General features: G+C 38.1%; 1 protein-coding gene across 1 annotated transcript in view; it reads right to left on the bottom strand.

The window, feature by feature from the left end:
• Positions 1-27,058, bottom strand: part of Cntnap5 (contactin associated protein family member 5) — a 908,928-nt gene that overhangs the window by 8,506 nt on the left and 873,364 nt on the right. The window contains exon 22 of the mRNA XM_087906619.1: positions 1,212-1,430. Within this exon, the coding sequence (XP_087762745.1) occupies positions 1,212-1,430 (219 nt within the window). The remainder of the gene's footprint in view (positions 1-1,211; positions 1,431-27,058) is intronic.

Genomic DNA, 27,058 nt, shown 5'->3' with positions numbered 1-27,058 from the left:
TTTATTTCTAATATTTTATTCAATCATTTTAATTGGCACTTTCTGAGACTACATCTTTGATTGACTCTGGAAATCACTGATTCCAAGAGGTTGACTGGTCAGGAAGCCCCAAGTATCTCTTGTCTTTGCTCCAGCACTTGGTTCTAAGCTCACTGCCATACCCAGCTTCTTATCTGGTTGCTGGGGGTTTAACTTTGCCCATCACAATTGTACAGCAAGCATTTTAGCCTTCTTCCTAGGGCCTTCCTGCTAATTTAATAAAGGAATCATCATATAATACATACAAACTACCATCTTTTACAGTTTTTGTGCCTATAATTTTATTACTTCTTCCTTAAAAAGAACTAGAGCATAATACTGTAGTCACTGTTATCTAAGTCCCCATTATGATGCCTTCACGCCCCTTAACCACTTTAGTTCTCATACCAGTTTCCACTAAAACAATAGTGATGCAACAATGCACATGCATATTATGAATATGTGTATTATATGTACTACAAGAAACTACACATTAATTAAAACTGCTCATTGCCTTAAACTAGAATTACATTAAATATGTGTAGGTAATTTTAGTTGTTAATTTGTTAACTATTAATTTTCAATTGGCTAAATGCACATTATCTATATATTGCTAAATTTCATACTTAAAACGTATTACCAATTAAATTAATTACTATTCTAGTGTTCACACTTTTTTGTTTACATCCATTCACTACTGTTTGTGTTAATAATCAATTTAACAGACTTGAGAATCACCTGAGAGACAGGCTGCTGGGTATATTTGTGGGATTATCTTGATTTCTTAACTGAGGTGAGAAGAGCTAATCACTGTGCTTGGCACCACTCTCTGGATGGAATCCTCAACTTTATAGATGAAGAATAATCAAAATACTAGCATGCGTATATCATGTTCTGCTTCCAGATTATATGTATGACATATAACCACCTACTTCTAGTTCATTTTGATTCTCTGTTATGATGAACTGAACTCTTGAACTGTGAAGCAGATTAATTCTTTTCTCCATTAGTGTGTTTCCATCAGAGTATATTGTAAATACAGATGTGACCCGTGAGAAGCCAGCTACAATTTGTAACCACCTATAATCATACAAGGTAATGAGTTGAGTGTTCTTGACCAACTGTCTAACTCTATAAGACAGCAGAAGAGTAGTTAGTGATGGAAAGTCAAGAGAGCGAGTTCTCGGAAGTACCTGATGAAGAATGCACAGTGGTCACTGCATTCATATCAGAGTCCACCATGGCTCCACAGCTGGATTCTGTCAAGGTCCCTTGGACAGTCACAGGTGCAACGTTGGCATGACGGAGGGCAGCCTTCAATGGCGCTATGTGGTTGTATTGGACTGAAGAAAGGCATCCAACAAAACCCAAGGTGTTTGCTCTGGCAACTTCCGCATCCAAGCCAAGTGTCTCTGCAATAATAAGAACCACAGGTCTTAGTTTTCCAAATAAAATGTGTTTTCCTTGACCATTAGCTAAAATGACTGAAAATTCCTTGTTATTCTCTGAATAAAGCTATATATACCCCTCTTCCTCGTCTCAACTGCACATTACTGCAGGCTCTAGCACAGGACTCTGCTGTCTCATAGAAAAGAGCTACGGCTGTCTCTGCTTTGAAACAAAATTTTAAACTTTATGTTTAAAGTTTCATATTTTTAATTCAGGCATTTTTTGAACTGTAAAAAGGGAAATGTAGCTTCATTACACTCTAATAAAACACTAGATATTTGAAAAAATTTGTATCTCTGTCCTCATCACTATTTATCTATGTATGCAGATGATTGATGCAAGCAAATCACAATGCTTATTACATTTGATTCACAATTGTAACACAGGACAATAATAAGAATGGTACAAAGGGTTTGGAAATAAAAGTGTGTCTCCTAGAGATGTATCATGCTTGTCTCAAGGAAGCTGAATAGACAGAAAAGGCACATCTCTACCTGCATCAATTTTTTTCATCATACTGATTGGACACTAATTGGGGAGATGGCTTTTGCCTATGAACATATTCAAATTCCCAGGGCAGTTTTAGTCTTTATCAAAGATGAAGATGCAGTCACTTGGAATTCACAGCAAGATCAAATGTCTCATTTTCTTCAAGACATCTCATTCCTTTTCTTAAAAGGGGTCATTTGAACAAATTGCTATGGCACAATTACATAAAACTGCAAATCATAATGAACAATATTTTTCTTAAGGTATAATAGTTTCAATGTAACTAGATGGCTCAACTGCTTATTTTATTATGATAAGCCTTTCAGTTTCAGGAAGAGGGGCAGGGATTTTCTTATCTACCAGCATACATTATAATTTTATTTTGATTCATAAATGGTCAAATAGTGTCTTCTTTGAACTCTGAGAATGCATTATGTTGGCAGCATTAAGAAAATATGTTAGGGAAGTATGGTAGAAAATGAGATGTTAATAGTTCTTAGTAATTATTGCTATCCTATATATCCTCTAATTATTTTCTTTAAAATATTTATTATTTCTCTCTCTCTCTCTCTCTCTCTCTCTCTCTGTGTGTGTGTGTGTGTGTGTGTGTGTCTGTGTGTCTGTGCATCTGTGCTTCTGAATTTGCACACACCATGTGTTTTTTTGTGAGTGCTTCTAGAGTACAAAATAGAGTATCAAATTCCCTAAAGCAAGGATTACCTTTGTGAGTGCGGGGAACAAAACTAGCCTCTCCTAGAAGAGAGGCAAGGCTCTTAACCATTGAGCCATCTCTTCAGCACCCATTAATTTTTGTCCTCATCTTACTTTTTCTCTTCAATGGGAAAAAAAAGAGCTTGTCACTTGTCTTTTCTTACATTCAAAACCAGTAATGACACTTTACTTCATGTGACTAGTATAACAAACTACTGAAAATTTAAATAAATTGGTTTAAACACAAATTCGTTATCTTTCAACTCTCTAAAGTTGTGGGCCTGACAGTGCTCACTGGGCTTAAAACCAAGGTGTTTGTATGGCCAGATTTCTTCTGACTATCTGTGAGGAAATTATTTTTCTCTCCCATGTCCAACTTCTACAGCCTTGACTCATACCTAGCCTCCTTTGCCTTTCTTCATGTTAAGCAATGTTGTTGCATTTCTCTGGGTCTCTTTTCATACACATTTTAACTATGATTCTCTTCTTTACCTCTTTATTTCACTCTTCAAGACCATTGTAGCTATAGTTGTCTCATCCAAATAATCTGAAAGAGTCTGGATTGAGGAGATGGCTCACCCATTAAAGTGGTTGTCAAGTCATGTACATTCAGCACACAGTCGTCATTGATTGGTAGTTAGTGAAGGGTGGAGTTAGCCACTGACTAACTGCATGAAGGGCAGAATTGTGTCTCAGGAATAATAGAGAAGCAAAAGACTAGAGAAGGGAAGTGTAACCTGGAATGTCATTTTTGTATTGAAGGATTTCAAAGTAGTGGAAAGTGAAGTTTCACTGAACTATGCTTTCAGGGCCTAAGGCAGGAGTCCCACTTCTCAGTCTGTGAGCTCGCTAGAAGGAAGCCTTCACTGATCCAAGGAGTATATCACTATACAGGTTGCCACAAATCAAAGTTTGTGGAACAAAAATAGACATACAGAGAAATTGTGTGAAATGCTAGGAAGTGAAATTCTTTCTTTAAGGAAAGGTTGTGTGGAATAAAGCCTTATCTCTGAGAAGTGTTTATTCTAGACACATTAAGACTGTAAATAATGAGAGGTTTCAGAAAAGGAATAAAAGAAAAGTTTTTGTAGGTTTCAATTGCTTAAAAATATTGTATGATGACCCAAGTCCCATCTGAAAATACCACAATGGGAAAAGGAAACCAAACATGTTTGCTGCATATGTGTGCGCACACACACACTAAAAATAGGAAACTAAAATTTTATAAAGTAATAATAAAGAAAACATACTCTGTTTGATGGATGAGGAAACTATTTATTTGATTTTTTACAAAAAATGGACTGGTTAAACAAAACATAAAGGACAATTTAAAAGATTTTTACCTGTCATTGTATTATAAACTTGTAGGTAAAAGTTAATAATTTTCTTCTTCCAAATAAGTGAAAGGAGGGAAATCTTCAACATTTATCACTCATTGAATAGGCACAACAACACAACATCTATTTACTTATAAAGGATACTATTTTCATTTTACACCCTCTATATATGTGTTTGTACATGTTCACAGATGCATTGTCTATAGAAACCAGAAGAGGGCCTTAGTTCTCAAACAGCTGTAGTATAGTAATTTTACATAAAATACATAAAAGATCACAAAACTAAGAAAAACTCAATACTTTGGTCAAATATTTCACAGTTTACTGAATTCTGTATTAAATATATCATATATTTTATAATCTGTTTATTTCAGTACTTAGGTTACCATTAAACTTGATGAAGAAATAGGTAGGTGAGGGAATTATTTGATGCTCCAAGCCAGATAAGCAAAACCAAATGCAAGTTTTCCTGAGAAGAATGCATTGCTATGCTTTGTTCCCAAGATTTCCTAATAGATGTGACTTCAAGTCAAAAAAGGAGACTCACGAAGTTTCTTTTCATAAAACATCTTATCTCTTTGTAAAACAATAGAATTTATGAAGACTAGAAACTGATTTCTAACTGCCTTTCTAGGAAAAGATTGAGGTTGTCTCTCTAAACACACTTGAAGACACTAACAAATAACAGTGTACTTTCCCTTCAGATTTCTCCCCTGCCCCGAAGTGCTAACAGGGAAGTAGCATGGAACACTGACATAAGGCAGGTAGGTCTGTGTGGACGTGAGCTGATGAAATTTGCTACAATACAGAAGATCTCCATCCTTATTTTGAAGCTTTGATTTTGCCCACTGTTCGCCAACAGTCATTATGTGTCTGCCACAAAAAGAGTGGAAAAATAAAACAGTATCTGTAAATCTTCACTAAGTGTTCATAGTGTGTTTTGATGACTATTATTTTTGCCTACATGTTCTAATATACCTTTATGTTGCCCAACATGATAGAGACACATGTCATGGAGTGGCTTTTAACACCTTCATTTTGGTCAGGAAATTGGCTCTGTAAATATGCGTACCTACTACACAAGCTTCAGAACTTGTGTTTGAGGTCCCATAGCTTACAGAAACGAAGCTAGATTTCACATACTTTGCCTCTACCACCAGAATTTTAGGGTTTACATGGGCAGATTCTGGGAACCCCCTGTCCCAGTCAGGGTAGTGTAATTAACCAACTTTCATTTCAGTGAGAGACTGTCTCAAGGGTATGAGTTGGGGAGATATGGATATTACTTGATATCCTTCTCTAGCCTCCACATGCCTGTTCAAGTATACACATATGCACACACACTATACATGTGTGTGTATACGTGTGTACATATGTACGGTGTGTGGGGCGAGTTATACTCATAGCTCACCCTTCTGTCTTTGTCTGTGGGTAAAATCGCTTAAAATATATTCTTTCACTTTTTTCAAACGAATAGCACATTCTCTTCACAGGTCTGTTTATTCATTTGTTTGCTTGAGACAGGGTCTCAGTAGACAGTTCAGATTATCTTAAAACAGAATTCCACTGCCAAACTCTCCCAGGTTGTGGGATGAAAGGCCTTTGCTAACTCACCTGGCTTACAACATATTTTCATTAACTGAATTCTTGACCTTGGTACCCATTACTGAAATTTTGAGTTTTGATTAACATTTCTCCATACTAAATATATACTGTTAATTGTGCAGTGTCAGACATGTTCCATCTTTATTGCTTCTTTGTCAGTTTCAAACTTCTTTGCCGAAGTTTGATGTCCCTTCAATATATTGAAGGAATATAATGCCCACAAATTAAAATGCAGGTGTGCTATACTTATTAAAAAATTTGAACAAATGTTATTAAAGCATTGAATAGCTCAGTTGATAATTTGCTAAAAACTAACTTTTTCCATAATTCTAAATATTTTATTATTATTATTTTGTGTGTGTGCTGAATATATACCAAACATGAGTGCTGGCAATTGAACTGGGGTCCTCTGGATGAGCAGAAAGCTCCCCCAAGTACCTAGGCCCCTCTTCAGGCCTCTCTCCAGGCCCCTCTCTAGGCCCTTCTGGAGGCATTTTGAAACCTGACTTTCCACATTAAATTGCAAATACGCCAGAGGATTTGCAAGGACAAAGAAAGAAATGCAAATCATTCTTAGTCTGGATCAGCAAGTTTTGATAGGGAGAGAACAGGGCTAGTCCAGGAAAACTATTGAGGCAGCTTTAGTGGAATTTTTTTATTATTATTTAAAAAAAGAAGCAGAGGAAGAAGTCACAAATTTGCTCAAAACAGACTCAGCTCTGGAATGTAACATGACATTTGCTGTATGTCAGAAGTCATTTATGCTATTTGAATCTGAAAGTGTCATAAAACAAGCCAGGCAGGGCCGCATGACCCTGGCTTATAAAAGTAAAATGTTGTACCAAGATAAAATATAAATAAAGGGAACTGTTGTAAATGGAGATACGAGTAGAGAATACAAGAAAAGTGGTTATACCTCTAGAGTTCAGTGTAGCTGAAACAAGCTTAACTATATGAAATGTCCAGGGGTAAGGTTGTGGAGATAGCCCAGCCCTATCTGAATTCAAATCCTCAGTATCTACATAAAAACTAGCCATGGACATTGACCCCTGGAACTCCATAACTGGGGTGTGGTTGTGCAAGTGAACATAGAAGAATTCCTGGGATTTGATTGCTGACAGCTTATTCCAGGTTTCTTGAGAAACCCTGTTTCAAGAGAATAAGTTGTAGACGGTGGTAGAGGGTGCTTGGACAAGCTATGGTCTCTGAAGGTTTTTCTATTTTACTAACAAGCAATTGTTTCAGGTGACATACCTTACAGAAGAGAGAGATGCCTGGCAGTGAAAAGATGGAAGCAAATGCTGACACATCTAAGACGAGGGGGTGGCCTAGAATGTGAAAATTCTCCCAGGAAAATGAATAACATTATTTTCGTAATCTTTGTGCAAGCAGTATTCTGAGAAGAGGTTTAGATGCTTAGGCCATATACTGGAGCAATGAAATTTGTCAGCGAACTAGAGGATGGTTTTCCCTTCTGAACATGAAGTTGGGAGATATGTTGTGGGGATATGAGGTGAACTGAAGAAGGTAAGTGTGGGAATGTGATTGTAGTTTACTATAAACATGTATGAAATTCTCTAGGATAAAGTGTAATAATACCAAAACTAAATTCTCCCTGGGTTATTATAATATATCTGAATAGTAAAGATGATGTTGTATAAGTCTAAAGCATTCATGGAAACTAAAAATGATAAAAACTATTTAGATTTTAAAATAAATAATTGGACAATTATGGCATAGATGATACAGGGCCCTCATTTTCAGAAGCGCTAATTGAGGCTGATTCCAATTTGAATCATTTCTTTCCTGTAGGTGGCTTCTTAAGTCTCAGGACGTAAATAAAACTTTTAAGGCCCAGAAAGCAAAATACCTCAAGGTTCTAAGAAGTTTTCACAACTTAAAATATTCACGAGATAACAATGGCCTGGACAAGGAGACTCTCCAACCAGTCAATCTTCCCGAAAGGTGTACAGAGCTCTCGAGTCACACAGCTTTCCCGACTCATCATTCGGGATGGCGTGGGATTTTCAGGGAAGCCGCTGCTTTTCATTCTACATGCTTCTGTAATTCACCCCTCACTCATATTTCCCTAAGTAGCACAATATATTCACGTGCTCGGTAAGCTGGGCTTTAGTGGGATTGTTACTGTGATCCGCCGTGGGTTTACTGTCTGGAGAAATAGAAGTGCGTTTGCCTCCCACAGGAAGTGGCACAACTGACTTAAGGTTTTCTTAGAATGGATGTTGTTGAGCTAATCTATTTGTTCTTTTGTTTTCCATTTCTTTGATAAACATGGTGAACAAAGGCAACTCGGGAAAGAAGGACTCACCTGGTTTACACTTCAAAGTCACAATCAGTCACTCAGGGAAATGAGGGTTGGAACTCAAGGTGGGAGCCATGAAGGAAGAATGCTTAACTGGTCACTCTTTTTTGTGTTTTTGGACTCAATCTTTCATATAAGGCCCAAATATACCTGTGTAGAGATGGTGTCACCAGAGCGGGCTAGACCCTCCTCCTGCATCAATATAATTGGTCAAGAAATTGTCTCCTAATTATGACCACAGGCTGATCAATCTTGGCAATCTTCAGAGTGAGACCTTCTCAGACAACCCTGGACTATGTCCAGTGTATTTCTGAAGCTAATGAGGACAGTGGTCATAATATGGAATAAATGTTAGAATTTCCAAGGCATGGAGAAAAGCGTATGCAAGACAAACAATCACACCAAGAAGAATCAGAAAGGCAAAAGATGATTTTGGAGAGGTAGATAGGAGCCACATGAAGATGAGATCCTCCGTCTTCCAAGGCATTTTTCTTCCAACTATTGATTGCACTGATTTTACTTCATCATATGGCCTGTCTTCATCATATGGCCTGGTTGTTGGAAGCCTTTTCTCAGTTTTGTACCTTTGTCAACTAGAATCCAGTTATTCCTATGAAAAGTGGTTCCTTTACTCTAGTAGAAGAAAATAACGGAGAAAAAACAAATTGAAATCACTTCCTATTATCAACTGTAAGGCAGCCTTATGGGGGTTATATATATCAGTATATCCTAAGTGCTTTCAATCTGGCCAGTTAAAACACGGAGCTTTACTTCTACATTCATACTAATGACGTGTCACCTGGAAGTTCTTTGAAGAGACAAGATGTATTCTTATGACAATGTCATTTGTTTCCTTTGCCAAGACTGGACAAGAACATTCCTCTCTGATATCCTGAGACTTCTGTGATTATATTTGGAATTTTAGAGGTCATCTAAGTCTGGTTGACACAAGCCACCATCTGCTTTGTTTATAATGATCCATCACACTTTATAAGTAAGGACATATACATTGAGTCTTTATGTGCTTTCGAGAAGACTTCATCCACAGGTGGCATGGCAGATGCTTTCCTCCATGTGGCAGACTGAATGTCTTTTCTTCGGGAATTCTCTGTGTTCCTTCCTAATGGGTGAACTCCCAAGGAAACTGAACTTGTGATTATTTTTACGATTCTAGACCTCCCTCCTTTCTCCCCCAGCCCATACATACCTATCCATATATGCTTAATGGTTCACCTTTTATGCACTACTACAGTTGATAATTTTTCTGAAGAAATTATGATAAACTTGTATACAAGTAATGAGGAGTTCATTTCTTTGAAAATGCAAACTTTTGGTGGTAGAAATTGCAAAATATACATTTTTGGGTGTTCAAATGAGTCAGAATAAGGTCTAGAATATATTAGGTCAGATATCGTTTATTTAGTAAAAATGATTATTATAATTGGATATATTATTGTAATTCTTAATAATATAATATTATTATATTGTTATAATTAGATTATATATAAATGTATTAATAGACTATGTGATAAGTGGATGAAGAAACAATAAATTCGATATATGGTAGATGGGCAAATAGATGTGAAACAATATAAGATGGCAATCAGGAACAAAACAAGCAGGTTAACTACAGTACCCAATGTCTATCATATAGTCTCAGAATATGACTGCCTAAATATGAGCTTTGTGAGGACAGAAATAGACAAGCTGAAGTGGATGGGAAAAGCCCATAATGTCTCAGCCCCAAACAATGAACTACAGGGAAGAGAGGAATGCTGAGACCAGGGAAAGTAGTTATTTGCAAGTAAAAGTACATCAACTGATTATGCAAAACCAAATGGCCAGCTCTGAAAACACATATAAATAACACTGTACAGACTATGGTGCTTTTATACATCTAGAAATAAGCAAATATATAATATGTATAACAATATTTAACAAAAAAAAACAAAGTCATGAATTTGAGAGACAGCAAGGAGGGGTATATTGGAGGGTTTGGAGGCAGGAAAGGGAAGGGAGAAAATATGTAATTATAATCACAAAAAATGAAAGAAAAACACTAAAACTCTACCTTTGAGAACCCATTACTTCAACTTAACAATTCACTGACTGAACAATTGAAAACATATTAATTGGTTGCCTGGCAACAGGCATTGTGCAATGGCACCTCAGTGGATAGAAGACAGTGAATGCTGAATTGCAGAGACATTAGCAACATGACTACATTTTAAATTCTAGGTATCATACACTTAGAGCATATTCTGCATTAAGTATATTTTTCATAGAGAAATTAGTTTTGAGGTTTTATGCTAATATTTAAAAGTGACTGCAGAATTCATTTCTTTGAATTAAAGACACAAAAGGATTTCTTATTCCCAAGGCATTTTTTATTGATTTAACAAGGAGTCAGAGCTAAGTGAGGGCAATGAACTGGTTTATTCCTGTTTTAGACTTTTTAAAAGTGAATGAGCAAAACTAGGGCATTTCAGGTCCCAGTAGCAACTCTTTGAACAGGCTCAAATGAGTTACAGAAATTTATTAACTGCCCTGAAGTGAGACTTCACATCAGAGAGGTAGGAAAGCCACTAAGGGAGAGAGTCATATTAGACACCTTCAGGGTTTTGATGCCCTTCCCTTCCTTAGAGTTGGGGTTATATAGATTTTATGCACTAGAATGTTTTATACAACAAGTAGCAAAGCTCAGTGTAGTGGATCTAAATAAGAGTGATTAATTCTCTCAAAGAGTAATGTGCTAATAGCCATGGGCAGCTCTGAACACAAAAATTTAGGGTAGCCCCTCTGAGGCCAACACATTCTCAGGCTAGATTAAAGGGATTATGCAGTCCCATGTGTCTCAAGAGGAGAACAGAGAAAGAAAGGAGGGGCTTGGGAAATGGTTCCCTCAATAAAGGGCTTGCCACACAAGTGTGAACACTAAAGTTTGTATCCCAGTACCATTTGTAAACTGAGAACAGCACTTGGGAGGTGGAGAAAGGAGTATCACTGGGGCTCGCTCACCAGACAGTATAGCCAATCAGTTAGCTCCTAGTCCAATGAGAGACCTTGCCTCAAAAAATTAAGTAGAGTGATTAACAAAGGTATCAACATTGACTCTTGTCTCAGCATGCAGGGGCATATACACACATGTACACATGTACATGCAAAACATCCACAAGCAGAAAGTCTGCCTCACGCCACAGGTCTGTTCAAAACTTGGTGATCAAAACTTAGGTTCAGAGACTTTGAATGCTTTCTTTTACTGTGTAGACTGAACCACTTTTTATTCTCAATATAACCAGGACATTGAAAATGAGACATTTCCATAATTCAGGGGGTTTTAAACAATCGGACCACATTATCTTTTCTCAATATTTTAAATGCAGGTAATTTTCAGATACCTACATGTATTTTCGAATGTAGTAAAATTATTTTGTACAAATAAAGTTGAGAACATCGAAAGCAAGTACATGTCCCATGATCTGGCTTGGCAATGCTAGAGGAAACAGGACACAACTCCTGTAAAAACTACACCTGTATGTCTAGGATTGTGCACAGCAAAGTAGAAGAGCATTGTGTAAATGAAGGTAACTTATGCCCTTGTCGTTTTTCAAGTCAAATTTTTCCTTCTTTAGTTATCCTTGAGCCAAAGACTGAGATCTACAACTAAAACCAACTAAAGGTAACCCTCAGTATCTGCCCATGGTGTAACTCACTTGGAGCACTTGACTTCAACAAAGAACAAGAGCTCTTTCACAGAGCTGGATTTAGCTAAGAGGAACAGGACCAGTATTGGTTAATATTGATGATCACCTAGGCACCATTGATAGCCACCTGGTAAATAAACCTTGATAACATCTGTGAGGGAATTTATAGCTTTCAGTTTTTGAGGCCGGCAGCACCATCCCATAAGCTGCAGCCTTAGAATGGCCCCATTGCATCCAAAGTCAGGAAGCAGAGAGAATGAATGCTGGTGTGCAGATGACTTTCTCTTTTTGTTCAGTCCATGAATGCTTCATTTAAAGTGGGGCTTCATTTCTTAGTTAATTTAACAGTCATGCCCAGTCTGTGCCTCTAAGGTGATTCTTCAGTCTTTCAAGTTGACGATCAACATAAACCATCACTTCCAGAAATGAAAGAATGTGAAGTTCAGTGGAAATTCTACCTCCCAATAGATCTGGCTGAGCTCAGACACATGATCTTGGTGTGGCCAGCCCAGTGGCTCAGAGTCTTCTGCTCAATGAATGTGTTCTTCAGCTGAAATGAAATTCTATTCTAAGTATTTTTCTCACAATTTAGTAAACATTTTCTCCATGACTTCATTAACCTCCCACAAAGTATGGCCCCATAGATTCAATCTCATTTCCAACTAAGGAAAACCAAGTTTAACTGATCAGGAAATTAATGAGCTAATCATGTTTGATGATTGCTGACTGTGCTCTTGGTCAAGAAGGTGTGAGTGTGTGAGTGTGTGTGTGTGTGTGTGTGAGAGAGAGAGAGAGAGAGAGAGAGAGAGAGAGAGAGAGACAGAGAGACAGAGAGACAGAGAGAGACAGAGAGACAGAGAGAGACAGAGAGACCGAGACAGAGAGAGACAGAAAGAGAGACAGAGAGATTGGGTGTGTGGAGGAAGTTGGGGGTCAACCTTAAATGTCTTCCTTGGCCACTCTTCATTCAATGTTTCTTAAGATAGCCTCGCTCAATGAACCTGAAGCTCCAAAATTTGGTTCTACTTGTATATATAATCAGATGCAGACTTCTTCCACAATTTATTTCCTTGGGTACATGCTGCAGTCATTTTCTTCTTTATAAGATGGCTTTAAAGTATGCATTCATACTCTAATTTCAGTCAAAGTTACAGGGATTCTCCTGTATATTCACCTTCCCCCAGTACTGGGGTCACAGAGACATATCTACCTGTTACATGGGTGCTAAGCATCTGCTCTCAAGTCCTCATTTTTCCATAACAGTGTCTTTAGCACCTGAGCCATCACCCCAGACTTTTACTTATATTTTGAAATGAGTCTTTGAACATGTCCTGATGAGAGGAGGTATATCTTTGGGATTTCAGTAGAAGGTGTTTGGAACTAGTGTGGATAGGACTAGCTTGTCAAGGTCAACACAAGCACAGAGCCTTGGCTGTGCTGTCTGAACAGAGGCTGAGGCACAGCGCAGCACACGGCAGCCATTGGGATCACCAGCCCAGAGGCCCTGTGAGCAGGGCTTCTCCTCTCCTGTCTAGAGAGCAGCCACCATCTGCAGCTAGAGACCTCTCCTGTGGCTCTAGCTTCTCACTAAACTGCATGCTTCCTGTTTTGCCTACAGCTGAACTTTAGTCACAGTAAGGGACCTCCACATTTACATGGCCCAGCCTGTCCACTGATGTCTCAGGGGAACCAGTGACCCATGAGAAATGGCCCCTTGTCTCCAGTTACCATTACCAGTGACCCATGAGGGAACCCCTTGTCTCCAGTTACCATGACCAATGACCCATGAGGGAACCCCTTGTCTCTAGTTACCATGACCAGTGACTCATGAAGGATAGATAGCCCCTTGTCTCCAGTTACCATGACCAGTGACCCATGAGGGAGCCCCTTGTCTCCAGTTACCATGACCAGTGACTCATGAAGGATAGATAGCCCATTGTCTCCAGTTACCATGACCAGTGACTCATGAAGGATAGATAGCCCCTTGTCTCCAGTTACCATGACCAGTGACCCATGAGGGATAGATAGCCCATTGTCTCCAGTTACCATGACCAGTGACCCATGAGGGATAGATAGCCCATTGTCTCCAGTTACCATTGCTTGACATTTTTATCACATACATTTATCTTAAAGAATGTAAATTTGTCTAAAATGGGAAAATCATCTTTCCTCTTTTACAACGTGATTTAATAGGTCACAAAGTCACACATTATCCTTTTTTATATATTTAATATAACTTATATATCAGAAAAAAAACAGCTGAAGGGGTCTAACTAAATAAAAAGTTACCTTTAACTCAAGTTAATAAGAACTCTAACGCTAGGCAGCCCAGGCCTAGTACTTCATTATGGCTATAGATATTATCAGATATTCAGATCTTATTTTTTTGAAATTTTTTACTCCATTTCTAGACACTATACCTTTATCTCCTTTTCTATAAAATGACGTTAGAGGCTCCAGCCATCATCTCTCTCCAGGTATAAGAAGAAGAGTAAAGACGAACATACTTGCTCAATCTGCCTTCTGGGAAAACTAGTGACTTCTGCTTATAGTCTGCCTTGTGTTCAGAAGATGGGCACATGACCATTCTTAAATAAGTGGAAGTGTTGTGCCAGGTTTTAAAATCTAGGAACAATTCTCCTTTAAAAATTATATGAAAACCTCAAACTGAGAAATGTCACACTGTTCTACAAAGGGAGGAAAATTAATACTTGGTAGTTTCATAAACACTCCCTGGGAATGTTGTTTTTCACGTTTTCTTTTAATTAAACATTTATATAACACTTCTTCCAGAAACAGGGTTTATCATTAATATATCGGAATCCTTGGGTTGAACATTCAGTTTTCCCATTTATTAATATTGTTCTTGTTGACAGCTTACAAATTATCTTTTGGACACTTTCTTAAATCTATAAAGTAAACACGGAATAAGTCCCTTACTTATGACTGACTAAAGACAACAGGAGCAGCTCACATCATTCCGAACCCTCAAACTCAAGGGATGTTTCAAAACAGATGTTAGTTAAGCAGTTAGACCATCTGGTACTTTAATACATGCTATTTGGTACTTGGGACTGTGTGTTATATATGTGCTGAGTGTTAAATGGAGTACTGAAGGTTAAACCCTTATAGTTTACTGCCAGGCACATGGCAAACAACATTTAAACATCACATTCTCATACTGAAGAGCCTAATCATGAAAGGAGACCCCATCCAATGCAGCAGCCTCCCAGCAACACAAAACTGCATCTGTTCATATGTTGCTTTCACTCAGCTTTTCCATAACTGATTCTTTATCTGTGTAGTCATTTAATGTCTGTCTATAATTCTATACACTGTAGAATTAGGCTTACTCCTCATGTGCTTTTTATTGAAGACTGAATGGTATAGTGTATACAGATGATCTTTGGAGTGGAGGCAATCTGTGTTTGCTTTCCAACTAAATCAATTCGTGAATGGATGAATGGCTGTTACTATATCTGAAGAGTAGAGCAGACATAGAAAGGTACAAGATTAATGTGCTAGGACTGATAAGATGTTTCAGTGGATGAAGCACTTGTCCTAAAAGCTTGAGAATCTGAAAAATTCATATTGTTCTAGAATCTAATATAAAACAAGGCAGTCACAAAGGTAGCCTGTAACCCCAGTCTTTGGAAGATCAAGATAGGACATCTGGGTGCAAGCTGCTTAAACAGACTAGCTAATTGGTGAGCCCTAAGTTAAATGCAGAGACCCTGACTCAGTAAATGGAAATTGAGATCAACTGAGGAAAACATTCAATGTGAACTTTGGACTTCTGAACACACATACATGCTAAGCTATACACAGACACATACCTATAGATATGTTAACAAATATTTACACATGTGCACATATACACATGAAAAGCAGTTGCTATTTGAATCCAGTTGGTGGAAAGCCTGAAAATACCTCCTGGTGGGGCTACTTGCATGGGAGAGACCTTGTAAGAAAGAAACCCAAGATTTAGAAGTGAGTACTGTACAAATGACACTTCGAGGGACAGCAACTTGGGCTCTTGTGCCTAGCTCCATGAGTTCATTCTGGTGTCCTGTCACCTTCACTAGTGTTCTCTTAGTAAAGCTGTCTTCATCACTATTCATGTGCCCCTGTTCCAGTTCCTTGTTCTAAGACACAGGGACCTGGAAATCAGAGTAAGGGCCCTATAAACTATAATCCACAGCTCTAATACTGTAATTTGAATTCTCCAAGAACTGTACTAGAGTTCAAGTAGTTTATTTCAAAGAAAAGAATCAAAAGACAAAGTAGTAGAGTGGTTACAGGTGTGAAAGAATCATAATGGCTGCAATATGACACCCAGAATTTCCTCACACAGAACAACTATGCTGACCTCTCTGGAGACTGTGCATGATCCTCCCCAAGTCTAACTGCACCAGAGTACAAAGTTAAGAAAACAGTCAATGCAACAACTAATATTCAACTAAAATTCAGTGGTGCTGTTAAAATAAACAATGGGAAAGTGTCTCTAAAATATTTGAATCCAAGAAACAGCTCAACATGTAAGAGATACTTGATAAGCAATAGTGAATGCTGAGTTCTGATACCCAGCATGCACATTAAAAGCCAGGCACACTGAACATGTCAAACTGAATGAAGAGAAGCCTGTGAGGCTCCAACCCTACACAAAGAACTATAAGCAACTGAGGAAAGCTGGGGATGAGAATGGTGGCCTTACCCAGGGAAGAACACATAAACCAGTTATCCAGTACTAAAGAGACAGTGCTGAAAACATACAAACAGGTAGCATTGTATGAAGTGAACAAATTATATTTAGGAATATATCCTTGTAAACATATTTATATATACATGCAACACCAATTAGTGAAAAAAAAGGTCGTGAATTTGAAGGAGAGTAGGGAGGGATATATGGAAGGACTTAGGAGCAGAAATAGGAAGGGAGAAAAGTTGCAACTAAATTATAATCTCAAAAATGAAGAAAAAAATTTAACATTGTAAAAACAAATAAATATGTGGTCCAGATTGTTTATATATGTTTATCACTGTGACTCCAATACAGTGATACAGGAAACTGGGAGATTTCTGTGGGTTGATGGGGGCAGCGTAGCTCCAGGTTCAATGAGAGATCCTGCCTCAAATTAATAGAATGAAAAGTAATAGAGTGAAGCATCAGACATCTTCCTCTGGCTTCCAATGAGCAGAGTAGGCATCTATGCATGCATGTGTGAATGCATGCCCCCTCTTAGACACACAACACACTACCCCACAAATACACAAAGTGCTCCTCTTAACTGAGAAATGGCAGAAATATAATGAAATTGTAATAGCATTGCTTTGGTTTAAAACACTCAAGTAATTACAATACAATACTGAGTAAGAAGACAATCTTTACATAAAATAGTGGCAATTTAAAGCCAAAAGCACTTCCTACGTGTTTATTGCAAAGATTACCAACATTATCTGCAACAGATATGAAGTGTCTTTTGATATAACATTATGAACTGCAGTGACATCAAAATAACATCTTTGGAAAACCCACAAAAGAAGTGCAGACTACTGTCAAAAACAATACTACAGTCTGGAAAAAGAAGGAAAAATTTTGTACTAAAGAGTCTCCACTTTTCTGTTTAGTACCATCCATGATCATGTTGCTTGTCCGTGGGGGGATGGAGATGCAGCTCTGCATCACGTGCCTCCATAGTCCAAGAAGTTCTAAAGTTTTAGGGACTGTGGCTCGGGCTACACCAAGCTCTTCAATGCAGAAATGAACGCTTCAGTGCTGGGAAGAACTTTTGTACGAGACAGTTTATAAAGCAGAATGGGATATTTTACTATATTTAAATATGAGTGTACTTCCATGGATTAGGAGAAAGAAAGGCACTCAGCAGAAAGCATGACACTGATTAGAGCATGTGTGTGGGCTTCTCAAAGAAGAAGAGTTACAGAAAGAAAGAAATACTCAAGTGTGGGAACCAGTTCCCCACAGGAAAGTGATGCATAACTCTCTTGACATTTGCCATAGATAGCATGCCATTTTGGTGGCTCTCAAATTACATCTCAAAAGGTTGCTAAGAAGCTCCCCCCCCCCCATTTTTTGTATCCTCTGGTAAGAGACGCAGAAAGAGGGCTCTGGAAATGACTTGGTTGCAACAATAATCAGATCAGTAAAATCAGGGAATACTCAGAATGCACGTGTGGGTTAACATGCCCTTCGCCTTAATTGGACTTCCCCTGAGATTCCTAGAGAATTGCTTGTTCATAGCAGGAAGGAGGTAGGTCTTGTGAGGTAATTAATTAACTGAGCTGGGAATCTGCTGATGAGGGGCTTCACTTGATTCTAGGCTGAAGGAATTCTCTCTTCTCATACCTGTAAGACGTTCCCTCCCTTTCTATTCTCTCTCAGGGTAAAATGAAACAAGAAGTCCTACCAGCTGAGATCAATATGTTGGACTTTTCCTTAACCAACACCATTGCTTTCATATAATTTAAATGTATAAATCTGGAATTACATGGGAACCCCCATGTTAAAAGACAGAAATCTAGGATGTATGGACATCACTTGTCTGCAATGTTTTTATTCCAACTTAAAGAACAAAGAAATTGTTTTGGTATGATTTTCAGCTCCCTCATGTTTAAACATCTTCAGTTAGCATTTAGATATCATGTGGCTCTTACATACTGGGCAATGTGCACAAAAACATACGAGCAGCTTGTGAGTCCAGCCCCCAAGACTGCCTCCAGACCAGGTCAGAAACCACAGAGTAGTGAAAGGAACTTAGGATGTTTTGAATCTGAAGGGTTCTGAATAACTCACACACATGCTGTTCAGGTGTTATTCTTTATTCTTCTGCCTCTAGTTTCAAATCTCTACAGTGTTTAGTTCTCCTTTGTTTCATTTCTCTGTTCCATTTCTATAGTTCTAAGTCTTTCTCTAATTCTCTGTTTCAATTCACCTTGCTTCTTTTTTCATCAAGCTTAAAAAGCACTTTTTTCTAGAGGTTTAAGGCAAGAAAAAAGCTACAAGGTCACATCCAATTGGTCATAGCACATTCTTAGGTTAAGTTATAAAGGCAGAGCCACTGAACTGTGGCAGTACAAAGTTTCAAGATTTCTGGTATAAGACTGTGACTAGACACCTGGAACTCTCGCCTTGTTCTTAATTGTAAAGTTTTTAACTTAAGATATATATATACAAAAATCTTTAATCAAGTTTGAAATTGCTCTGAAGTAAAAATAAGCTAAATGTTTCTTAGACTGAGGAGAAATTGTTATTTTCTGATATACGTCTCAATAAAAGGAACAAAAAAGACTTTTAAGTGCCTTACAGCCATTGTGGGACAATGGATCTAGTTGTGAAGCATATCCTAGAATATTTTCTTCATATAAAAATTATACAGATTACTGAGAGGTCATCTTTCTGACCACCCATGAATATGAGTGTCCATACCATTGAGATGAAATCATGAGATTACACATACATATCCTATGAAAGTACACACTACAGAGCAGGGGAGCCACCATAGTTGCTTTAGCAAATGTGAAATTATAGACAGGAGCAACAGTTTCTAGAGTTAGTGGACCTGCAGACCCTGTCTGGATGGGATTCTTCTCTCTCAGAGAATTATTTCTCTGGTGGATTGACATCTAAATATTAGTTATCATATGCTATATACTTCCATGGCCCTCAACAAAAACACACAACATAGACCTGATTATACCACTTAATTATCAAACCAGTCATGGGATGAAGAGACAGCAAAGTTGGTAGAACATCTGCCTTTTTCATGTGGGGAGCTGAAATCTGTTCCTAGAAACCAAATAAAAACTGGGTGTACTTTTGCACAATTGTAATCTCAGTAACGGAGAGGAGGGGACACTGGCCTCTTGGAAGTCCATTAGTCAGCTACCCTGGCCTACATGATGAAGTTCTAAGAAAATGAGAGTCCCTGATTCAAAAACACCCCAAAAGAAGCCTTGGACCCCAAACCAGAGTATGTTCCCTGACTTCCACATAGACACTGTGCGCATGCACACACATACACACACACAAACACACACACACACACACACACACACACACACACACACATCACTACCACCACACCATCACCACTTAAGAGAAAAAAAACTATCAAAAGCAAAACTTATAGGGAATCATCATAAGTTTTGGTATGAAAACTGAGGAACTCCCTTAAGAATTTAGTCCACATTTTGAGACTAGCTTTTCATACAAATTTTCCAAGATAGAGCTTGCGCACCCACCATTTCACTCCCTACTTCCAGAACTGGGACATTCTAGGCTTTAACTCTCAGATGTGCTTCCACTAGATATTCTGTGAGTAAACATCCCCCTGTCAAAGGACCAGGACTCTCAGTTTCCCTTTTCATACATTTTTAATAAAATAGTATTAAATACGACCCAAGAACTGACTTGGCACTGGGCCTGCCAGGTTTACATGAATTTTTCATCTTCATATGATATCATTTTCATATATCATATATCATAATTTCATAACAGATTCCAGGACCATCCCTGAAGTTTGAAAGAGGATGAGTTCCCAGGCAATAGGTTTCAGCAGGTACTTGATATCACACAGCACAGTAGTGAACATTGGCATCCTGCCTGCTGCCCTACTCCTAAAACCCACACCATGGCCAATACATCCTTGAGTCTCACACTGGACAGTCTCATACTATTACCAGTGACACTTCTGATTGATCTTTGAGGTACATTTCTTACTTTTCTTGTTATTTCAGTAAAATACCCAACTAAAGAAATTAAGAAGAGAAGGGTTGATTTTTTTCTTAGGTTGAGAAGACAGGTGATCTTGACACATAAGTCATAGAGGCAGAGGAATGAGGTTTCTGGTCACATTGCATCATCAGCAGAAGGAGATGAATTATGGGACTCAGTGGGCTTTCTGTTTTGTTCATAGTCTAGGAACTCAGATAATGAAATGATGACCTCCACGCTTACAGTCTTCCAACCTCAATTAACCCTACGTAGATAGTTTCCCACAGACAGACCAGAGGTTTGTCTAATAAGTTACTGTACCTATGTGAAATATGTGAATAGCTAACTTGATAAAGACAGGTTGGTAAGAAGCTGTTGACAGCGGGCTGAGCACACTGAAGAATAGTCAGTAGTTACCAGGAATCTTTTCTAGGTTATGAAAATATTCTGGAACTATCAGAAACCATGGTTGGTAGACTAACTACTGGTGAGTTATATGCTTTTAAATATTTTGAATTTATTTTAGTTATATTAATATTTTTAGTTTTCAAGTTATTATTTTAGTTGTACATACTATGGACATTCTAGTTTCACTTCTGTTGATGTGATAAAATAGTCTAACTAAAAGAAACTAAGGGGAAATGAGTTTACTTTAGCCTGCAATTTTAGGGTGAAGTCCATTATTATGAGGAAGTTAATGTAGGATCTTCAGCTAGTCATAACACATCCACAGGTGAGCACAAAGAGAAATGAACATATACATGCTTGCCTAATTTTATTCAGCTTGATTTCTCCTCTCTCACAGATTTCAGGACCTTCTGTCTAGGGAATGGTGCCTTCCCTAGTGGGCTGGGTCTTTCTGCATCAATTAATTTAATTAACATAGTCTCCCATGGACATGCTGACTGAAGTTGTCTTCCTAGGGCAGTATAAGCTGCATCAGGTTGATAACTGAAATTCACCATTACAATGGAATACCACGCAGCAATGTGATACATGCATTGCTGTAGGATATTCTCTTATTGCCTGTAAAGATTTAGTAGTAGCCATATTGGTTTAATAAAATGCCAAATGGCCTGTAGCCAGGCAGGAAATATAGTTGAGGCAACCAGACTAGGAGAATTTTGGGAAGAAAAAAAGATCAGTTTGCAGTCACCACCCAGACAAAGAGGAAGCATGATAAGAATGCTGCACTAAGAAAAGGTACCAAGCCACATAGCTTAACATAGGTAAGAATTATGAGTTAATTTAAGTTGTAAGAGCTAGTTAACAATATGTCTGAGCTAATAGGCCAACAGTTTATAATTAATATAAATCTCTGTGTGTTTCTTTGGGACTGAACAGCTGCAGGACCAGTCAGGACAGAAACTTCCATCTACAATGCATGAAATAGTTAATTGTTAAATCAATATGGTTGTCTTTAAAGTAAATAATTTAAAGTTATATGAATTTATGTTTAGTAGAAAAATACCAATGAAGAGACTTTAACAACACAGGTTGTCAATATGTTATGTGACATATTGGCAAGGTACCATCCCCAGTTATTCAACGGAACATTAGACATAGGTGCTATATACAAATGAATTACTAATAAGTAGACTTTTGGTAAGGATGAATCTTATCCCAGATAATCTGAGTGTACCCAGCAAGAACAAGGGCTAATCCTTAAAAACAGAGTGACTGTTTACATTGTCCCTTTGGTCAGAAATCCTGTACATGATTGTGACCTTTGTTTGTAATTTGCATTGGTCCAGTCACGAGAAGCATAGCCTTCAATTCTGACAAACAAATCTCAGCATATTATCAGTCCTGATTGTTTACTGTTTGATCCCTGGTTGACGCTGTAGAGTTTTGTCATCTAATGTCCTTCTTTCTTTCCCAGGCAACACTGAAAAGACCCCATGCAAGGATCTCTCACTTTCTTTCTCTCTCTCCCTCCCTCCCTTCTCCTCTCTCTCCTGTGTGTATGTGTGTGTTCCCATGTTTCTGTGTATGACTGAGGAGATGTATATGCCATGGTATACATATTTCTTTTCTGATTGTGTGCGTGTGTGTGTTCATAGTGTTGTATGTGTATTATGTATACATGTGGATGAGAAGGCCAAAGATATATGTCATGTGTCAATTAAGCTGTTACCTCTGTTCCCAGGTTCAATTCTTTCTTTCTTTCTTTCTTTCTTTCTTTCATTAAAAATTTCTACCTCCTCCCCTCCCCTCGCCCCACTCCTCCTTCCTCTAATTCTCCAGGCAAAAGAGCAGTCAAGGTTCCCTACCCTATGGGAAGTCCAAGGTTCTCCCCGTTCCCCCCAAGTCCAGGAAGGTGAGCATCCAGACAGACAAGGCTCCCACAAAGCCCATCCATGCAGTAGACTCAAAGAACAATGCCATTGTCCTTGGCCTCAGTCAACTCTTTTAGGATGAATTAATTATCAGAATCTTACTACTGCCTAAACCCTAGTTTCACTAGGGGCCAATCATCAGTTAGAGTCTAGAAATTGTTCTCTTCCTTCTGTTCCCAACCAAACAGGGAAAGTGAAGTTCAGGATTATTATTTTAAAGGAGAAGTCATATCCTCTCTTCTATAAACACCTAGCTTTGAATCATAACAAAGAGTCCAATGTTGCTCTCTCTTGAGACAAGATGTGTAGCAAAATTAATAAAAACTCAGAGACAGATATTGGAGTTGAACCTGAAGACCAGAAAAGCAAAGCAGCCAGCCACTGGCTCATAACTAGACCTCAGTACAAAAATGGTGATCCTGCCTCTGGGAAATCTCAGAAGGAGATTGTGCCTGAGAGCTGTCTCCTCCCATTTTATAGTCCTCTCTAGTTCTGAACCTGAGGGCGATCACCACTACCACCTGGTTTCTATAGTAAGATAATGTATCTACTGGAATTAAAGGTGCGTGTCATTGTGGCTACTGGGATAAAAGGGGTGTGCCATTGCTGCTAGAATCTAAGGTTGGCCAGTGTGGCTGTTCCACTTTTCTGATCTTCAGGCGAGCTTTATTTATTAAAATACAAATGGAAGGCCACATAAAGTTGGGTAGAGAACCTTGCCACATCATCAAGGTCATGATCACCACTGCTGCTGTGAGACTCTCCTCTGATTTTCAAATACAAGTCACATAAATCACGGACATGATCACCTAAACTCACGGAGCAGACCATTTATCTGTCTATGTCGCATTAGCCATCAGAGAGTGATGATAGAAACTCTGGGCTGACTCCACACCATGACTTCCAGGGAATTTGCACCATAAAGTTCTACTCTACCTGGGACATTGGCTGTACCCATTTTAAAGAGTAAATCATTGAAGAAAGAGCTCTCAGAAAAAAAATAGTGTGTAGGAACCATTGCTTTATACCTGTTTTTATTTTGTTAGGGATGCTATTCCATAAAAAAAATAAAATGAAGCTAGACTGAATAAGAAACTGAAATCCCTGCCTTTAAATGTTAGTTCTACCACCTAATACACTGGTGATATTAGGAAAATTCCTAACCTAGATTATTCAGTTTCTCTTTTCCTCTCCATCTCCTCCTTTTCCTTCTCCCTTCCCTTCCTACCCACTTCTGTTTCTCTCTCTGTCTCTCTCTCTCTGTCGCTGTCTCCCCCCCGTGTGTGTGTGTGTGTGTGTGTGTGTGTGTGTGTGTGTGTGTGTGTATGTGTGAGTGTGGTATCAGTATGTGCATATGTATGTGTGTGCAGTTGTTCTGCCTGTGAATGAAAAAGAGGGATAAACAGACTCATGGAAATGTCTTTGTTAATCACTCTCTACTATACTTTTGAAAGATGTATTTTATTTTTCTTATTTATTTGTGTCTGTGTGTCTGAAAGCAGTTGCCTATGGAGACAAGAAGAATCACACTCCATGGAAGTGTTGTTAAACAAAGTTGCAAATTGCAAGGTGTTGAGAACCAAATTCAGGATTTCTGGAAGATCAGTAAGTAGACTTAACCACTAAACGATTTTAAGAACAAATTATCATATGGTCTTAGGCCAGGTCTCAGTGAACATACAGTTCACAGACTTGGCTCTATAGAGCAGTAAGCACTCAGGATCCATTCCTTCTCTCCCTGACTCTAGGAGAACACTGAGTTTAAAGATGTCTGCTGCCATGCCCTGCTTTTTTCTGGGTTCTGGATTTCTAAATTAAGTCTTCATGCTTGCATTGCAAGTACTTTGTCCATGGAGTCATCTCTCTTCATCCAACTCCATGTTCAGAGTCAAATAACACCAATGTGATGAGAAAAAAAATTGAGTCAACCTAAGAAATGAGTTTTTATTACTTCATAGCAATATATTATCAGATAATAATGATAACGAAAAAATGAACACTTTATTCTAAATTAGTATTCTAAAAATGTTCCATTTATATTAGAATTATTATTTGTGTGTAACAAAGAAAATCTAGGGAGAAAAACTACAAAAACACTACAAAATTTCATAAAAATTAACATTCTTAACCTCACCTCAACTTGATGATATTCTTTTGAAAGAAATAATTTTAAATTAAGCAGAACATATGGAACCAAGCAAGTGTTTCAGTCATTATGAGCAGAGAATGCTTTTGCAGAGGACTGTAGTTTGGCTCCTGGCTACTGTGAGGTGGCTGACAACTCCTGCCTCAGGGATGATGTCTGTACAGTCATATGCACACCCACACCAATACACAGAATTAGAAACAAATAAATATTTTAAAGCACCATTATAATAGAAATTGTTTGTTTGCACTTGATTTGTGTCTGATCAATAGTAATGATATACAATTTTTGTTTGAAGATAACTAATTTGAAATTTTTATCAATAATAGTCTTGCTATCTGCATTCTTGTCATACATAAAACATTCTTTACTCCCACAACCAGACACAAATGTGTAGCCTAATCCAAGATGAAAATGCTTTCCTTTATTTTTTTGGAATGGTATAGTAATTGTTACTCCAATCAAAGGACAATCTATATTTGGGAACAACACATCATGTTGCTCCCGAGAATAACTCACCTTTTTGCTACACTAGACAAGACTAAGCTATTTATTGAATTTCTCCATGGGGAGATATGTAGTTCATTTTCTTTAAGAGAATAGCAACAATCCCATATTACCCATTTGTAAGTCTTCCTTAATCAAAAATTGGCGCCCAGACGTGGATAATCCCATATTACCCATTTGTAAGTCTTCCTTAATCAAAAATTGGCGCCCAGATGTAGACAGAGGTCTACATCCAAAACTGATCCAAGACTGCTGCCTAAGATGATCGAGACTCACAGGATACTTCAGTCAGGACTTGACTATAACTCTAAATTTTCTTTAGGTCCCCTTAAGACTATCAGCGCCCCCAACCAGCAGGAAGTAGCCTAAAATACTACGCCCACATTCCCAACAAATGGATTATGGGTATTTTTCCTTTGTTTAAAAAAAAAAAAGAGAGGGAAATGGTGCGGGAGAATTATCTGTATTCTGTCAATCATATTTTAATAAAACGCTGATTGGCCAGGCAGGCAGTATAGGCGGGAAAGCCAGACAGGAAGTAGGGGTGGAGCAAAGAGACTGGGAGAATTCTGGGAAGCAGAGAGGTTCCTCTGCCATTCCTGTGCAGACCACGGAAGAAGCAACATGTAAGCTGACACACTGAGAAAGGTAATGAGCCCATGTGGCTAACGTAGATAAAAATAATGGGGTAACATAAGTTATAAGAGCTAATAAGTAGCCTGACCTAATGAGCCAATCAGTTTATAACCTTATGGAGTCTTGTGCGTGATTTTTCTTTGTTGCTTGCCGGCTGTTGGGGTACTGGGCTGGACAGAAACCCCAACAAGCCAGCCCTCATACTACAAAAAATTAAGGTGTCTGTATCTGAAAAGTTAGAGGTTGCTAAAATCTTGTATTTCAGTATGTGTTTTCAATTAATGATGCAGAAGATCAAATTGGATTAATGAGTCTAAGATATTTTATGACTTCTAAGATATTTTATGACTTACAGAAAATAATAATTAAGTACTATCCAGATGCAGCATTAAAACACAGTATTGTAATTGAAGTGAGGTAGAGTCTGTGGTTTAGGAACTGTTTTATTTTGATTATTACATACTTTGAGACAAGTTCTCATATAGTCAGGCTGCCTTTAAACTCCCCTAGTAACCAAAGATGACCTTGAATATTAATTGTCCTGCTTCCACAACTCAAATGTTCAGATGTGGCACCACAGTTCCTACAACGCTGCAAATCAGACCAGCTGTCATGCATATCAGACAAGCACTGGATCAATGAGCTACATCCAAGCCAAGGGTGTTTTAATTTTGGAGCACCAGGCACAAACATAAATTAAAATTACTTTTTATAAGACTCTATGCATCTAGACTGAAATATTGTATTAGAGTAATATGATGTGATGGCTAGTTTTAAATCAACTTGGGAAAAACTAGAGTGAAGTTCACACACACACACACACACACACACACACACACACACACAGGAGAAGAGACCCTCAATAGAGAAAATGCTTTCATAAGATCAGGCTATAGGCAAGTCTGTCGGCCATCTTTGTAAATGAGTTATTGATCTTAGAGGATTCAACTCATTGCTGATGATGCCATTCCTGGACTGGTGGTGCTGGGTTCTATAAGAAAATTGGCATTTAAGATATTCATCAATTTGACCACAGGGGCAAGGCGAGTTCATGCACCCTCTT

This window comes from Myodes glareolus, chromosome 5, assembly GCF_982192425.1.
Source record: "Myodes glareolus chromosome 5, mMyoGla1.1, whole genome shotgun sequence".
Lineage (NCBI taxonomy): Eukaryota > Metazoa > Chordata > Mammalia > Rodentia > Cricetidae > Myodes > Myodes glareolus.
Note: the sequence above shows the minus strand (reverse complement) of the source record. Positions and strands in the feature narration are given on the sequence as shown.